General features: G+C 38.1%; 1 protein-coding gene across 2 annotated transcripts in view; it reads right to left on the bottom strand.

The window, feature by feature from the left end:
• The window catches only part of fbxl17 (F-box and leucine-rich repeat protein 17), a 303,931-nt gene extending 287,165 nt beyond the window's left edge, over positions 1–16,766 (bottom strand). Inside the window, exons 1-7 of one of the 2 annotated variants that reach the window (XM_038308068.1) lie at positions 16,571–16,766; positions 16,413–16,458; positions 13,795–14,292; positions 12,994–13,359; positions 12,788–12,910; positions 12,420–12,677; positions 12,217–12,348 (exon numbers count right to left, since the gene is read on the bottom strand). In XM_038308068.1, coding sequence (XP_038163996.1) covers positions 12,217–12,348; positions 12,420–12,677; positions 12,788–12,910; positions 12,994–13,359; positions 13,795–14,271 — 1,356 coding nt within the window. In that variant the 5' untranslated portion in view covers positions 14,272–14,292; positions 16,413–16,458; positions 16,571–16,766. Of the gene's footprint in view, positions 1–12,216; positions 12,349–12,419; positions 12,678–12,787; positions 12,911–12,993; positions 13,360–13,794; positions 14,293–16,412 lie in introns of both variants that reach the window. The other variant, XM_038308067.1, reaches the window with a different exon arrangement.
• Between the last annotated feature and the right edge of the window lie 1,925 nt (positions 16,767–18,691).

Raw genomic sequence — 18,691 nt, 5'->3', positions numbered from 1 at the left:
CAATATTTTGTAGGTACACTTTAATCTATAAAGAAAAAACACAACTACAAGGAAATTAAATCACTTTTACTAAGTAACCAGCTGAAGATTTAGAGAGTATTCAGTTGAATGATTAAAGCGGAGTCTATTTATGAGAGGAACGTCCAACTGTTTGATGGTGCTGCAAAATAATGAATGCAGCCCTGCCTCTAATATCCAGTCCTACAGCGCCATCTGCTGCTGAAGACACCACATACCCTGTTGCACGGGCTAATTTAAATATAAACAATTGCATAATTAGTGCAAACCTTCAGATGAAAAGAAAAATCTTCAGATCTCAGGAGACATTTCACTTTATTCATAAGCCGGTTATTAGACTCAGGGCTCAAGTCCTTAGCTGTTTAGACTTCAATTTCATATTTGATTCTGGATTTTTTTTTTTTTTTTTTTTTTTTTTACAATTTGACACAAAAAAAAAGTAAAAAAAGTACCTTAAATTGCAGTAATAGTCAGACATTATCATCTAAAGCATGGGTCTCAATGTTTTCCAGGCCAAGGACCCCCAAACTGATGGTGAGATGGAGCGTGGACCCCCATATTGTATAAAATTGTATAAGAATGGGCTCTCGGCCAATCACAGGGAACCTGACAGAGCCAGGGTGTCACATACGGCCTCGTGATTGGCAGAGCAGCAATAGGGGTGGGAAAGCTGTTACAGCCTTTGAGTTTGCTTTTTTTAACTTAACTTTTATTCTCTTTTTGTTCGTTCTTATTTGTTCACTGTAACTCTGTGAAGTCCTGCCCTCTCTAAAGATGTTGTTTGAGAGGGTCTTCATGTTGTTTTTCGCGACCCCTGATCTAAAGGGTCTAAAAAACATCAGAAAGCATTACAATGCTGAAACTGGATCTACACTGTACTATAAAACTAAGCATTCCACATACTCTGAAGTATCTCTAATGCACATTTTCTAAGCATAAAAATGTCAAAAAAGATTTGATTTTCTTTTGGTATTTTAACTAGGATTAGTTTGAAAGTTTAGATTTCAAAACAGCCTCTCATAACCAGTCCCACTTCAAAACGTTATAAAATGGTCATTCTTTCCACCAAAATGTTTGTACCATCGATCTAACGATCTCCTCCCACTATTTTCTTATCAGGAAAGAATGAATGATGGATCTTCCTGAATACTTCAGCTGCTTTCCATTTGTCCCCTGCCAAGCATAACTGGCATAACCATTGTAATTTGTTGGCATTCTGTCCCTCTTTTGCAGTTGAACGTCCGCTTTGTTGGCTGAGTTTCTAACATCCGCCTTTTATTTGACTTTGCTTTCTTTCCAAAAGGTTAAAACTTTTAAAACAGACACACACAGCAAGCCATCCACCACATTTTATTCTGGGGTTTTTCTTTTGTCTTTTTATGCAATTCATTCTCTATTATTGATAGATTGCAGGGCCAAAAATAACAAATGCTGATGCAGAATTTCTCTCCTGGGGTGCCTCATATTGAAAGAAAATCTTTTTGTAGCTACGTTTCACTGTCTCACATTTACCTCTTTCTCTCAAACTTCTTTTGTTGGTCTGCAGACGGTGAAGCGAACGTATCGACAGGGTCTCTGTCTGAGCGCAGCCAGCAGCCAGAGCAAGAAGTCAGTGCTCATTAATGCATCTTATTACTTCTTAGGAAAAAAGAAAGGATGAAAAGTTACGAGTCTGAGCACATTACTGAGCTGAGAGAGAGACTGCAGAGCTTTTTGGGGCCATAGATCAATACAGAAGCACTTCAATAAAGCACTGAAGAGGCGGATATTGGGGACCGGAATATGTTGTTAACTTAAGACTTCCCACTGAGACTACAAGTGGTGGCAAAGGTTACAAAGTATCTGTGCGAGAGGTGTGATTTATCATTACTAAATAAATTAAAATCACAGTTTTCCTAAATTATCTAAGAGATACTCGAGGGCCTCCAATTCATTCAGTGAATTACCAGCACAGTACAAATCAGACAGAACGTCATCAATGATCTTGTTTTTCCTTCATTTTCCATTTGATGCAAAAATCTTAAATCTCTTTATAAACCTCCTATATGCTTTACATTTCTTTTAAAGTTTATGGTCTCTGGAAAAAATATCAGAGTCATTAAAAACGGGAAACAGCAGATCAAACCTTCAAGGAACCCAGAAATAAGTATCAGGGAAGGAAGAGTCTGATTGGTGCAGCTTTAGTTAAATCTTGTCAGCAATCGAATTATGATCAAATTGGGCTTTTATGTTGAAAGGTGTTCATCACGTTTCTCTGAAAGAGCTAAAAAAATATGGAGGAAAAAAGTATGAAGAATTAAAGAAATGGTTTGTCTTGTTTTATTTGTGGACAAAATAGAAGTTTTGGGTTTTCTGATGTGATCATTTGATCCGCAGCTATAAACTGCATTTCCATTATCAAAGATTACATGTAAAGTGATTCTTAAAGAGTCTGAGAAGATGGGTACACTGTGGTTATTAAGAGATGCAATACGGACACTGTGGGATTTAAACAGCCATATAACTGCTGCCCACCTCTCTTTTCTTCACCATCCTCTGTAAATCCAAGAGATGATCTAAGTAAATAATCCCACCAGGTCTGCAGTTCCTGAAGTATTTAGACCAGCTCATCTGGGACCAACAAAAACCAGTTACTAAAGTTAAATCCTCTTGGTACCTCAAAAGGAAAACCAGATTGAATGGCCAGCACTTCTACAAGAAAGAAACGTGCAGACCTTGGTCTTTATTTGTTTTCATTTATTTTTATTTATTTACACCTTTAACCACACTGTTAAAAAAGTAAATGGCAATTGTTGTTCTAACACACAATTGTATTGTAATCCGACTCAGAAATATAAATTTGACATCTAACAAATAAATACACGTTTGCCCAACTCAAATTCTCAGAAGTTGGTTTAACAAGGAGTTTTAAATCGCCTATACAAGATTTTTTGAGTTCCCTCAACTGTAAACTCATGGGCATGCGCACTGCTTATGTTCATGGACACGCCCACTACGGTACGGGGTTTCCTATCCCTTTCTTCAAGGGCACAGCCTTTTTCCCTCGTGTTTGAGAAGATTGGCGGACATTGTGATTTTATGCATCTGGAGAACCACGGAGGAACGACCCTGGGACCTTACCAGTTTTCCCGGTGAGTGCTGCAAAGTACAGACAGTTAGCGGTTAGCTCCGTGAGTTAGCATTCCCTTGTGGTGTATTGCCACCGAGTTGAAGCATGAGTTCACATGTTTTTCACGTTCTGATGAAAGGAAAAGCAGCGCACGTGCACGTGTATAATGCGCGTGTGCGCGTGCGTGTTTATGCCGCGCATGTGCGGGTGAGTGTTTATGCATAGAGAAAAGAGTGTGCCTGTTATTTTCATTGTACAAATGAAAAGAGACATTAAGTTGAGTGTAATAACTTATTAAATTTCTAAATTGTTTTATGTAGTGCAGTGTTGTTGCACTCAGGCACAGAATATTACAAGACTACATTATTTTACTTTCTTAATCCGATGTGGGTATTTACTGTTATTTACATTATTTACATGTGGATTTTTTGCTTTCATGATTTTATTTGCTTTACAAGAAAAACAGTGACATTAACATTTTATATGTTAACCCTGTAATGCAGCAGTTAATTCGTAATGAGTTAGAAAAGTTACATTACACACTGAAATTTATCATACTTGGAGAGATATAAACTGTACAGTTAAGAACAAGAAGTGAATGGATTTAACTAAGCCCTGTTGTGCTATGCAGGCTGGGTTTTTTGGATACCCTGGATTCTGGATTCTCTCCTTAAATGGAGATGGCGAGCCAACCGTGTGAACATCTGGATTTGGATTGAAGAGAAGGATTTGGACTGAAGAGGACTTTCTTTTTTTGCATTCATCGTCCTGTCGGAGTGGTAGGACTAAAAAGAAAAACTCAGAGATAAAAAGGGAAAACCTTTTTCTTTTTCCGTTGGGAAACAAGACATTTTATTTCATTTTATTTTTTTTAAAAGGGTGCACCCAATTTAAAGAGACTACAATTGAAAAAAACAAACTGAAGGCCGTCCAAATTTGTAAAACTGTTATTTTTTCATATATGTTAATACACTTACTTCACAAAAAAATTACCTGTGTGTTTTCCTCTTACTAAAATGGTGTCTTACTGTTTTTTCCCTCATCATCACTCTTACGAATCTAGAACATTCTGGTCCAGTGTCATGTTACTTTGATCTGTGCAGTTAAGATTATGTTGTTGAACATGGTTTTATACTGTATCTATGCAATGTTTGGCTTGAAGCAATAAAAATGTTGTATTAACATAATTTTTTGTGTGTTGAATGATTGGTAGTGAAGACGATTGGTAGGACTAAAAAAACTGAGTTGATAGAACTCAACTTGCAGATAACACTACAAAATCTGAGTTTGTAGAACTCAAAATCTATATGTCAAACTCATAAAACAAAGTTGATAGAACTCAGAACTTAAAGGTGAAACTCAAAAACCTAAGTTGGTAGAACTCAAAATTTCTATGTAACACTCCAAAAACCTAAGTTGGCAGAACTCAAAAATCTTTGTAAACTCAACCACAGTGAATTTAAGTAAGGAAAACTCAAAAAACCAAATGCATCACGTTGCCTAGAAAATGTAAGTTCTGTCAACCTCTATTTTTTTTTCAGTGCAATATCGACCTTTTGGTTTTGGATAATAGCTATAATTTCAGCAGTTTTTTTTTTTTTTTCTAAATACCCTTGAACCATTTATCACACTGGTTGGCAGGAAAGAAATATACAATGGAAAAAATACATTAACATCCCTCCAATAATTTGTGCCAGCTTGGCCGTTAAAATAGAATGACTTTTCCCTAAATCAACAGAGACAAATAAAGAAAGGGATTGAGGGAAGACTATGGGGAAAAAATAATGATACTTATTTATTGACTTACTGACGACTTAAAAGCAGGGAAATTCTGCAGCTTTTCCTCCCTCTGACAGATATAATCCAGAACCATCAGCAGGGATACTGACTAAATACATTACTCTGCTTCTGCCAAGAAACATCCAGATTGGTCTAAGCGGCTGTCTAAGAAGGAAATAAGGGAATAGGAGAGATGCAGAATGCAAGGTTTTGTGTGTCTGAGTAATAATGGTTCTATCCGACTGTAGTTACAGTCCAAGACATCAACAAAAGCTCCTGGGGAGATTCCAGACCCAATGTGAGTTTCACCTCCAGACTTTTCTACACATGCTTTTTTTTCCCTCCCCTCTAAATCCCTGTGTGGTATCCTGTCCAAAGGTCGATCCCATAATAACTCTCTGCCATCATTATCAAGTCATTTGTCTTTGATTGTTCTCAAATCTGGTTAACTGCATCGGCTACTGTCAATATACAGTTCAGCCTCATTACATCTAATTGAACAAGAGAAAAAGTTCAGTCCGTCCTGCAGGCAGGAAAACCCAAACAGATGAGACATTAGACGTCGAAATTAGAGCCTGACATGAAGGTCCATTTACTGACCTGGTGCCAAGAAACACAGCTCAAACTGACATCCATTATTTCCACGAAGCTCACACAGAATTACATTTCCACATTTCTCCCTTATGTGTGACTCTTTATTCTCTTCGTACAAACTGTATGCAGAAGTATATGACAGAATATAAGTTTAAATGGAATACAAGCCTCTATAGAAAACACTTTTATTGTGGGAAATAACATTTATTTTGAAAATCTATTAATTTATTTTATCTATTAATCTTAATAAAAAATGATTCTTTATGAAATTAAACCAGGTGAAACTAAAAGTTTTCCACTTAACGACTTCTGGATAGAGCATATCGACAGACAAACATTTTTTTTATATTAAATGCAAAATGTTTATTTATTTATTTATTTTTTGGTATAATTGCTGCTCTAAGTGTGTTGCCTTGTCAGCTAAAGGGTTGTTTTAGAGTCTCTACAATCCAGTTAACAATTAATTCATTATTAAATTAGTTGAAGAATATTTCAATAAACGATTAATCATGATTAATCTGATTAATTGTTTCAGCCCTACTGGGAAGATCTTCAGTGTGTTGCCTTGTTTATAGATCACTAGTTTTATGGAATTTATGTTTTTCTCTGTTCTGTTTTTGGAAAGGGTTTTTAGAAAACATGAGAACCCAAAGCGTTTCCTGAATGTGGCCATGTTGTCACGCCGTAGCGAGGAAACTCTAGCTAGAAGAAAAATAAATACATTCTTGCCTAAATGTAAGGGGTTCGTGAACAGATACATTTGGAATTGAAAATTGCATCCAAGGACAATTTGAAAGAAAAGTGTCTTTCTAACAACTTCCTGTTTGAACTTAAATAAACCGGGATGCAGTCTCATTTGTTAAAAATTCAGAGTTCCTGTCACAGTTAAAATAAGCTTAATTAGCATAAACTAGTTTTCTAATGTCTGTAGTAAGAAATTCTCTCAGTCTAAGCCCTCTCTTTGAAAATCTTTGAAAACTCTGAAAGTCGTTTAGTGTGTCTCCGGCTTTAGATAGCAAATGCAAAGTAGTAACTGCATCTTAATTGAAAGCACACAGTCTTCCAAGATGGGTCATCTCTAATTCCACCTATATTTCCAAACCTTGAACTAATTAAAGACGGTAAATAATCACATGCAAAGGTAGGCACGGCGTCTTTGAGATGAGCAACTGGAGAAAACGTTCCTGTTACCGTGCAGGAACATGAAGCAAGCACTCTTTAGATTAAACATGACAGAACAGATAACGTCCCTTTAAAAGACGCAGAAAAGAGAATTAAAAAGTGCTTCAGCAGCAAAAATGTTTTCAAACTGCATTAAAATCCAAGGAACACTGCAGCAAAGTTACCAAAAGTGGAGGTTAGGCTAACAAGACCCCCGTGCAACACATCTCCTCCGCTTCCCTTTCACCAGTTAATCTAAAAAACTGACAGAGCAAGGAGCTAAAATTTCAAGGCTGTCTTTCCTTCCTACAGCAAACTGAAGAAAGACCAGGATAAAAAAAAAGGGGAATTTGTTATTCTCATGGCCTCTGCCCTCTGAGGTAGATGGAGAAAAATGAATGAAGGAGAGTAAAAAGAAAACAGTTCAGCATGTGGAAAACAAGCCTTGAAAGACAACAGGAGCCCTATAACCAACTCTGGCAGCAATAGTGGATGAATAGCCAGTAAAGAATGTCCAAAGAATAAGGGACGCTGAAACTACATCCACCTGCTTTTCATTCAGCACTTTTAGCCCAAGGTTATCCACAGCCGCGGGCAGAGTTGGCCCTCGGATATGGAGGTGAAAGAGCAAGCCACGGTTTGTCAACAGTAAACAAACTCTTAAATCCGTGTGCAGACATTCTTAGCATTACGTATAAATCCATCCACATATTTGTTGGAACAGTGTAGGGCTGACAGGGGTTGCTAGATCCTCTTCAAAAGGAAGTTGACAATAGCAGGTCTAGGAAATTTCACAGGCAAGGTTCCTCGAAAATGAACACACAAAAACACCTGGTTTGTAATGTTTTGTAATGCTGTTCTTTTGCTAGCTATGCTAATGAAAAAACACAAATACTTCTGAATGGTCTGTTTAAAAACAACAAAATCTGAAGAGATTGACTATCAGAGGAAAGTGGGGAAGTGGCGGCCTAGTGGTTAGAGCATAGAGCTTGGAATCCTGAGGTTCTGAGGTAAATTTCTCCAAATTGAAATCAATAAAGTTCAATTATTATTATTGTTATTATCTCTCTACATGATGTTAGTAGGAGATAATAGGCCAATAAGGAACTGCATTATAAAAAAAAATGCATAAAAATGCTTATAAGAAAGGTCTTAATGATATTTTCCATTGACTGATATCATGTTATGCTTTTGACCACAATAACTGACCTAAGAGAAATCGTAATTTCTTAATTTCCAATGATTTTGCATTAAGAAGATAAGACTGGGGACATACTTCGGTGGAACAGTTGTTACCATGCATGGTCCATATATATGGAGGCGCCTTGGCCGACCCAGGTTTGAATCCCACCTGTGGTCCTTAGCCACATGTCTCTCCAGCTCGATCGTACCCCCTTTCCTGTCAGGCCATTGCTAGAAAAAAGGGACACTAGTGCTGTAAAAACCTCAAAAAAATAAGAAGGCAGCATAGCAGTGGGCATTTATCGCATCACTTATCATCATCATGATAAGTTTCTATTAATGAGAAGAACAGTGAACTTTAGAAACTGGGTCAATTGTCAAAAAGTCTATTTCTACCTTTTTTTTTTCATTTCCTTTCATTAAATTTTTCCCCAAAAAAATTGAAAGAATATGACTAAATGCAGTTACTACAATATGTTTATTGGGGTCGCAGTACTCTGAGTACCGATGGACAAGGGTATAAATGTGAATTTTGGCCTGATGGGTTTATGTAGGTATGTATATGCTTGTTTACATGTATCTATGTATGTATGTTTAAAAATCATATTTAAGTGCTATTAGAGGGAGAGGGGGTATGAAAAATAAATTGTACTTCTGGATACCTCTTTTCAGACAACTTCCATTAATCAATGTCACTTCTCTGGCTCCATATACCGATAGGTTTATTTGGTGGAAGGTTTTGTGTCTGCTTATGTTCAGGTGAATTTAATTAGTTTGGAAATGTTAACCGGTTTCCTTTGTGTGTATTTGGTTGATTAATCTATTGTTGTTTGTCAAAATTGTGTGAAATAAATTACTATTCATTCATTTATATTTGTAATTGTGAATGTGGGACTATGATTGCTGCGCTAAGCAGTCACAGTTACCTAAGAAAGACTGAAGAAGTAATGTTCTTTTTCGTCTCTTTTATCGTTATCACGATTATATCACCCAATATACCGATAAGATTTTAAGTGCATACTTGGCAGACATGGAAATTTTGTCCAAATACTAAATGCTGTTAATGGAGAACAACCAATCCAGACCCCAATGTAGTTAGGAATATGGTTAAATATATTTCCAAAAGCGAAAAAGGAATCTTAAAAATACAAAAATGGACAGGCTTACTGAGAGCAGTAGGACATGAGAGTAATGAACAACAGCTACTGGTTGTTAATTTGTACAAACATTCTTCCTTTTCTTTTCATAATAACAGCATTTGCTTATGTTAAGCCTGGAAAAGACTGTTGTATGATTTATTACAAATAAACTGCATCAAAGGCAATGTGTTGGCATAGGGTCCAAATATTTATACACAGTCTGATCATTCATCTAATCAAATCACAGTATTTCACCCTCTATCTTATGTACTATATTCTCTTACTGCAAAAGCTGTCTAGCACAACTGATCAGGTAAAATGCCTCATTAAATGATTCAAGTAACCATGTGATTCACTATGTGGCAGTTAAAACTACCCTGCCTTTGTCGCAGCTTTGCTTACAATGGTTTCCACTGTCATTCAGGTTAAAGGATCCAGCAGTTGGTGTATCATTGATTGTTTCAGTCAGTTTTAGAAACCAAGTTTCTACACATAGGACATGAAATTGGACTGTTTTCCCTCTAAGAGTAATTTGCAAATCTCTAAGGTAAATGCAGACATATGAATGATATCAGCAAAACAGGAAATAATGTTATCCAGGTTTCTTAAAATGCAAAAGATAAAGTACATAAAAAAATAAAGTGAGCTCAGCCTATTGAGGGAGATTGAGGGAGATTTAAAAGCCACAAAGCTTGATGGGCTTAACACAGATTTAAAAAATGAACCAAATTATAAAGAAAACCACAAACATGTCAGGAAAAAGAAAAGAGGAGAGAGATAAAATATATGTGGGTGTGCGTCATGACAAAGAAAAAGATAAAACAGCAAATAAAAGACCACACAGAAACACCCTGAAGGGGTTCAATTACTGCATTTAGATCAAAGTGGGCAAAAAAAATAAAAAAATGTTCATCTGTGGCTGATTAGGAGAAACAGACAAAAGAACATTCAAAACAGGAATGGATCCTCTTTTCATTGTGGTTTCAGAAACCATCGCATATCATTGAGTTTTTTTCCATGCGCCTGAATATAACCTCTATGAAGTTCCCATTTAGTGTGAAATAAGACCCTAAACTGACAAAACACCCAGAAACAATCCATTGCTGTATTATTCTCGGTTTCAATCACATAAACGATGCGGCACAGATTCTTGCATGTTTGTGGATCTCACAGGACCCACGCTCATTCCAAACGCAATTACAACCACTTGCACACGAAGCAGTAAAATCAGCAGTTTCACAGGAGACCCTATGTTGTCTTCCAAGCTGTTGAACAAAATAAGAGGCTTCTCCATCTTCTTAACCCAGTGCAATTTGAAGTCATTTGCAGGCAATACAACCACTTTCCTGGACATAATTCCCTTATAAATGATGTGGCCCATTTCTCTCTGCCCTAATGACGGGAAGCTAAATAACTGCTTCCCTTGCACATCTTAAATATCACCATCTGAAATCAATACGCCTCTGCTGAAATGTTATCAGCAGCAATATTAATCCCTCACCTGGCTTTAATCGCTAATTTCATTTGCTATTAAGCTGATGAATGGGGTTTTAAAAAACTGAGCTATTCCTTACAAATTCCAGAGAACTAATTCATCAAGGTCACAATCGCTCTAAAGAAATATCGGCCGGCGACATGAGGGGAGGCCATTTGTGAAACGGAGGACCAAGATAATGAGGGTTTGAAATGGACAATTTAGATTGGAATGAGAATACACAAGATGGTTTTTCTGCTGTTTGCATCTGTATCCGAGTCCAATATCAGAAAGCAGATAGAGTAGCAAACAAGGTGGGGATGTGATAGAGAATTACACAAGTCTTACAAAGGGAAACTAGCTTGCTAGTTTAAAGAAAAACAGCACCATCTAGTGGTGGTTTAGCATTCGGCTGAATTATTTTCTTCCCTCTTGTTTCAATAGTGTCTTTTATTAAAAAACAAAATGTTGTCACATTATAACCACAAAGCTGATTGTGTTTTATTAACTTTATATGTTGTAAGTAAACTTATATGTAGCATCTTCCAATTTTGCACATCTATAGACTAAAATTTGTGCCGGTTCTTATACACATCAAGCTCAGTCAGACTGGATGGAGACTATTTTTGAAAAAGCTCAGTAAGCCAACATTCCTACCATCATCTGGGTTATGATTGAAAAAAAAAAGGATCCTAAACACTAGGGCTGGGTATTTTCGCCAAAGTCCTGAATCGATTCGATTTTGATGAATTCTCAAATCAGTTCAAATCGATTCAATCTGTTTTTACAATAATGAAAGTGGTTCAACTGTGTTTCAAAATACTCATGTCTTTTAATTTTTCCTGTCACATTAAACACAAAGTGCAAATTTGTAAATCAGACAAATTAAACTTGAGATGTGATCAAAACTGTCTCATAAGTGTAAACTTCAGTCTTTAGTGAGCCTATTGGGTATATTTGCAGCTGTCTGGCTTGAAGTAATCTTGAGCGCATCTTTCCTGCTCATTTGAATGTGAACGTCACACACGTCACTATAAAACTAATAGATCTCATTCCCTAGACGTTGATTTAGCAAAAAAGTTAAAGGAATCGATTCAAAATCGATTAAATCGATTTTTTGTTTTTTTACCCAGCCTTATCCAGCACATTATCTTTAACTGTTTTAAATCCAAAATGGTGCCAGACATCAGACTTCAGTTGGGACAGCTTGCTGAGCGGCGTGTTACTTGGGTCGGCATTTGCACACGCCTCATTTCAATGTGATCACGCGGGTCACTATAAAACTAATCGATCTCATTCCCAAATCGATTTTGCTAAAATGTAAAAAAAATTTATCCAAAATCGATTAAATCGATTTTTTTACCCAGCCCTACTAAACACAAGCAGCTGAATTTATCCTCATTTGTAGGATGGTGGGTTTTCCCTCAAAGGTAGCATGAGGACCTCGGCCCTCCAGCAGGCTCAGAGTAGAGCAGCTGTTTCAGTCACCCGACTCCCTCCTGACCTGCTGCCTCAATTAAACAGAGAAGTACGAGTCTCAAGTCATAAATGAATTTCTAACCTCCACTATACCAACAGTTAACAACAAGAAAGCAATAAAGGAAGGACCAAAGAGCTTTTATAAGCATGTTACTATGAAAATAGTTCATATATATATATGACCAAAAAAAAAACATCTTCGCACTAAGTGAAGAAGATCAGCAAGCATAAGGGGGAGAACCGTTGGATAATTAAAAGTTTATTAAATGCGTTGAACTGACCTTTTTGTTCTCTTGCAGGTAGAGTCTCTGCAGTTTGGGACATCCTTGAGCCAACGCTATCATGCCTTCATCACTGATCCCATAGCACTGACCCAGGTGAATATCTTTTAACTCCTTGCAGTTTGCTCCCAACTGAAAGCAAAGCAGAGAAACCATTTAGCAGCAAAATATTAGTGAGAGCAAACAAATAAATCAAAGCTCACCTTTATCAATGGTGCATCAGTGAGTCTGTCCTGGTTTCCCACATGCACCTTGACCAGGAGAGGGCAGTGTGTCGCTAAAGCGGTCACTGAGATATCACCCAGCTGCTTGCACCTGTAAGCCGTGTACTTCTGCAGGCCCGGACAGTGGGAAGCCAGAGAGGACACTCCATAGTCATGGATGCCCCTGCAATCCGAGATGTTAATCTCTCTCACATTCTGCTTGCGAGAAGCTATTTTCACAAGGAGATCGTCGTTGACCTGAAAAACAACAAAAAAAACAGTTGCCTTATTCGATTGAAAACAAAAGCATTCCATATGATTGCTTATTAGAGACAGGTCAAACTACTGAAGGAGAAGCTATCTCTTACTTCTTGCAAGCCGCTGAGGTCAATTCGCTTCCAGAATTGAAAGTCCAAGCAGAGATCTCTCCAATATTTACAAACCAGAGAGGCACAAAGACAGCGTTCCTTTACTGTCAAGAGGGACAGCACCTGTGAAGACAAAAAATAAAATCAGCATTTCTAGTCTATAATACACAGAAATAAAAATAAAAGGCAGCTTTAATTTCTCTGACCTTAAGAAGGATGGAGGAAGGCAGTTGATTGATGCTCAGCTGCTCGGCGCCATCAGAATCTCTCGCTTGACAGTCGTCATAATGATGCATGCAGCATGAGGCAGAGTCTGAACTGTTGGACGATTCGGCGTAAAGAGTCAAACCACAGCAGCCATCGGCTGGGGGGGAGGAAGAGGAAGCAGAGGTGGAAGAGGAAGAGGGGATGGGGCAGATGGGAAGGTGGCTGTGACCGGTTTCAGAGTTTAAAGCATCTCCACCTCCTCCCGCTGCCCCGTTCTCTAGCCTTCCGTCAGGAGCGGCAAAGGTGCAGCGCGGCTGCTTGCACGGGGTACACCTTTGCACCTGTGAGCACTTCCTCTTGCACACCTGTATTCAGACACACAAACAGATCAATCAGGTCCTCCTCTGAGACAGCAGATCATAAATCATAGCAGGAGCTTGCATGGTGCGTTCAGGGTAACTTTCTTGGGGCAGATCTTAATGTCTTGTAATGATTGTAACACATTCAGGTTTAATTACATCAAACTGGTCATTTTTTCTGCGGATAGGTCCATAACTATTAATTAGTTAGAGATTGTTTGATTCTTTGTTTTGTTTTTTTTACCTTACCTAACAATTGAACTGCAACTTTTATGTATTTTAATTTTAAGATTTTTGTGCCAGATCACAATAAAGTAATGCGTAATTGTCTAGGAAAAAAGTCATAGGTTTTAGTTATATAAACATAAACAGTAAAGTGTGTGTTTGTATTGTTACTATCCATAATCTTGAATGGCTGCAGAGTTTAGCGTCGATGCGTACCATCTCTGTGTATTCGCTGGTGCAGCCAGGCACAGGTATGGGCACGGTCACTGACACGCCAGCGGCCCGGAAAAGCACCGGTGGTGGGATCAGTTTGGCGGGAACAGCTGATAAAAGACTCCTCCCTTGGCCCTCCCAGATAGAAATCTCTCTCTGTGACAACAGAAACTTTGAACAGTCCTCAGGTGACGCGAGAGCTGCGTATCGTTCGGCCAGCTTGGAGGCAGCTCCCGCTCCGATGCCGACTTCGCCTACCCCCGGCACGCTGATTCCAGTGATGCTGTTGCGCTGGCACCCGATCACGCCGCCGTCCAGTTGATCGCTGTCGTCGTCGAGACTGCTGCTGTTGTTGTTGTGGACGATGAAGCAGAGCATGCACGGTCCCTGAAGGAAACAGTTCCTCTTCTTCTTCCTGTGATGTAACTTGCGTGTCCTCTTCTTCAGGCGTAGACGATTTTTTGAGAGAAGATGGCCCATATAGATGATTCAAGGAAACTCCTAAAAATCATAAACATTTGTTTAAAAAAAAAGTCAAATTACCTGATAATGAAGACGTATCAGACCAGCAGGTTCTGCAACAGCTTTTTTCCCCACTGCCATCAGACTGTTGAACTATTTAACTCTAAACAGAACTCCATCACACCCTTCACTTTATTTGCACTACCAACGCAGCTAAAAAATTTAATAATCTTTTAAAATGGGACCCAACGGAATGTTAAACTGCATTTTGCATCATGTTTATTTTGCACTGCACTGAGCCTTTCCATTTTAATGCCATTTTGCATCATTATTTTTTAAACTGGTTTTCCTTCCTATACTGTTTACATGATGATCACAGCTGCACTTTATGATGTTAATGTTGATTTCACTGTTGGAAGCTGTAAGCAACGTAATTTCATTTTGTATACACTTAATGTACACAAAATGACAATAAAGTTCGTCTAAGCTGCTCTGCTGTTTTACTACTAAACCAACACCTGCTTCTTGCGTAGAAGGGGTAAATAAGATAGTCCACCTACACGGTCTTGACTACCCACAGGTTACACTGTACAACACTTCTGATGGATATTATTCAGAGACTGTACGCCCAGCAGCAAGTCAAGAACTACTAATTCAAAGGAGCTGATCATTAATTTCTGCAATGCTAATATCTAGTTTCTAAAGTGTTGTTTGGCTTATCCAAAAGTAGAACAGCTGCAAACTACAATGATTTATTAGGTTGGTGAGGAGGATCATCAGGGTTCACCTCTCTGTCCTTTTATAGGGTCCAGGCTGAGCAAAAGGGCAGCTAAAAGCTTGCTCGACATGAAGGCCTTAGTCCTTAACGTGGCTGTCACAGGTCCGACTCCCGGCCCTTTAACCTTTGCTGCATGCCCACCGCCATGTCTCCCAGACTCATTTTCTCTCATCTGAATGTCAAATAAAACTCTGATAGAGCCTTATATGGAGTTAGTTTACTATTATCTTTTCTAACATAGAAAGTTTCTATAGATCAGTGCTTCTATGTTCCCTCTACATCTTCTTCTGTTTCCTCGAACCCCAATCAGCCTCAGCAGATGGCCACCCACACTAAGCCTGGATGCTAAAGGTTTCTTCCTCTTAAAAGATAGATAACACCCCCACTGTAGCTGCATGAAAGCTGGGTGTGAAAACGAGTCCTTGAAATCAGTGATCTGGTTGAATAATCTTTGTAAATTGCCTTGAGATGACATGTGTTGTGAATTGGTGCAATATAAATAAACTGAATTAAATTGAACTAAACAAATAAAAAATATTTCTGCAGACCGCACAAATCCTGGACATATAGTGTTGGAACTGAACTTTCAGGTTGTGTGTTAAAAGGGGGGGGGGCTCTTTTTTTATGTATTTAATGAGTAAAGTGGAATTGAAATCAAATCCCTTGTCAGAAAAGCTGATTCTGATCATTAAGGATCAGATAGCCATCTTGGCAGCAATATAAATGTTTTTATGCGTTTATCTGAACATTATATTGAAATATCAGCTGCTACGTTCATCATTTGATCTGGTAAATAAATTCAGTCAGATGATCAGCTGAACAAGAAAAAATCCTTGCAGCCCATTAATCAGCAGGCATTTTCCGGTAGTTTTTATTGCATTATTGCTCAGTGATGTTGCCAACAGTGTAAGCTTTTGTCATTTAGCTTAATAAAATAGTAGCTTCCAAAATTCCTTGATTATTTGAGTTTACTGAGGGACATTTGCTTCTCAGATTGCATGGTGTCATCAAACAACTCGGAACTGTGAGAGCTTATGATAAAATCCTTAGAAAAATAACATACAACCTAATTCAAAGTGATGTATGTACAATTTTATGGACATTTATTCATAATTTCATTGCATTAAAAGATCAAAATCAAATATTTAAAAAACAGTTATATTTGCAGTGTAGTATTTAGTAGCAGTAGATATCCCTGTTATTATTTCCATTAAGTTGGGATCAGTTCTTGTCGCTGTAAAGTTTAGCTTCCAGCAGTAAACATGGAGTGATCGTCTTGGTGCAGCCGAATGAAAACACAGATGTAAACAGTGAACAGGTGGCTATTTGAATAGCATAAACAAAAACAATTAGCAGGTTAAACCTCGAAACTGCGACTTACCTGAACTATCTGCAGATTTGGGTCCAGTTTGACTCAAGGTTTCTCGCTGTTTTAGAGAAAAAAATAAACATAAGAAGCTAAGAGCTTGCTGGCAGGCTAAGCAGCTCCATCTTCAGATGCTAACTTAGCTCTAGCTCTCAGCATGAAGCAGCTCTCACCACACTCCGTCGGTCGGTACCTGCATAATACTAATGCGGCACACGGTCAAAGTGAGCAGTGCCAGCCCCGGCGGTGAAGGTGGGGAGGCCAGAGAAGCTGCATGTGACCCACCGAGACGTTTATCCAAACAGTTTGCAGCTTTGCTTCTGCTGCTGCTCTGCAAGACAACACTTCCGCACCGAGAGGACAGAGCTAAGGAAGCCGACGAGGGCGAATTGGAAAATGCAACGAGGACAAACTTCCACTCCACATATCCTTAACATTAACTATATCCCAAACCTAAATACTTAAGAATAACAGTAAAAAAAAGACAGTTATTACTCCTCACAGATATTGGCAGCTAAACTAACTTCCCTGCAAAAGTCACCAGGGAATGTGATAGGAATGCGATGCCAAACAAGCAGTGTCTTCAAAACATACTAACAACAACAACTAACTAACAACAAATATAACAAATTTAAGATCTTCTAGTAGTGCTATTGGTTCAGTCTGTCTTGTAAAGCAGCAACACTTGGTTTGTCATTGATGTGTTTCATGCAAAGAAGCAGAGGCATAGCCAGAAAATTTTTACAAGGGTGGCCATGGCCATCCCTGAGCCCCCATCTAGCTCCACCATTGCAAAGAAGTATACAAAATAAGTGATTAATTCATATTCATTCAAACTCCATCCATCCATCCACCCATTTTGCATCACACTTATTTCAAGCGGGGTCGTGAGGTGGGGTACACCGTGGACACATCGTCAGTCCATCAGAGTTTATTCAAATTCTTTATATTTTATTTATCCATCCATCTTCTACCACTTGTCCATTAGGGTAATGGGTTGCTGATATCCTTAGGCATAATATAAGAGTAGGCCCCGCATTGACTATCGCGGTGCCGGAATTACAGGCGCCATCTTGGGGAGGTCGACCTGCTAACCTAACCTGCTGCTTTAAGCAGAACAGAAGAACGATGCTTCAGCACTACAGCATATTTTTATTTAAATCAACAGACTGTTGACATCAGTCATCGAGGTATAACTTCATGAAGGCATCAGAGCTTTGCAAGACATTACTAAATAAACAGCATATATACACTACATAGAGCAGAAACTCCCTTTGTTGTCCCACAGTAGGTAAATTGTGGAGTTACAGCAGAAAAAGTTTACAGCAAAAATGGTCACACAAATGTGGCCCCTAAAAAGTGTATAAAAATAATAGAATAAGTGAGAGTTAAAAAAAAATATATGCAATCCAATTTTATTTGTTATTTTCTTTATAAAAAAAAACCACAGCTGACCAAAGTGCTGTAAAGAAAAATACATAAGTAAAACATAAAACACAATAAATAAAAAACAAAACAGCTAAAACATGGGTAAAAATAACACCTACATAAAATATAAATAGATAAAATTAAAAAATAAAATACTGTACAGAACAGTTTTTTATACAAATATAAATACTGTGCATCTGAAGAATAGATCATCAATATACGGCTTTGGACATTTTTGCAGTATTTGTGCTTTGTCACATACATACATCCTATCAGAACATTCTATTACTCTTAATTCAACTAAAAATATTTAAATAAACTGAAGCATTTGTTTGTTTTCAGAAAAAAAAATGTTAAAATTAGTTCAATATTCCGAAAGTTAAAGTTGATTCAAATTGATTCTGTTCCTGCTCAATGCATTACAGAGCGGAGCTGATGACAGCCCCAAGATGGCACCACCAAATCACATCAGCGCTCATAGGTGAAAGCGATCGATGCTGGGTCTACTCTTATATTATGTCTATACTATATCTATCTGGAGCAGTCTTTGGACCTAAGGCAGGTGGATCCTGAACAGGTAGACAGCACAGCAGGCGCGGAGCTAGATGGGGGACCACGGGTGGCCATGGCCACCCTCAGCCAATCAGTGGCCACCCATGTATACTCTCAAGGGGAATGTTCAAACTTATTAAACATTTAAATTTTTCATATAATAACAAATACTTGACAACTAAAACGCTGTGTTTATTCATATCAAAATACTAATATTAAAGTTGATATAAACAAAATTCATGCTCTTTTCAGAATTAGATTTTTGTGTTATATGAGGGAAAGAGAGAATTATGTCTCAGCAAGTCACCTAGGTA

The sequence above is a fragment of the Cyprinodon tularosa genome, unplaced genomic scaffold, assembly GCF_016077235.1.
Source record: "Cyprinodon tularosa strain WSP-4 unplaced genomic scaffold, ASM1607723v1 ctg63, whole genome shotgun sequence".
In the NCBI taxonomy this organism is placed as follows: domain Eukaryota; kingdom Metazoa; phylum Chordata; class Actinopteri; order Cyprinodontiformes; family Cyprinodontidae; genus Cyprinodon; species Cyprinodon tularosa.
This window is presented reverse-complemented; position numbering and strand designations above follow the sequence as displayed.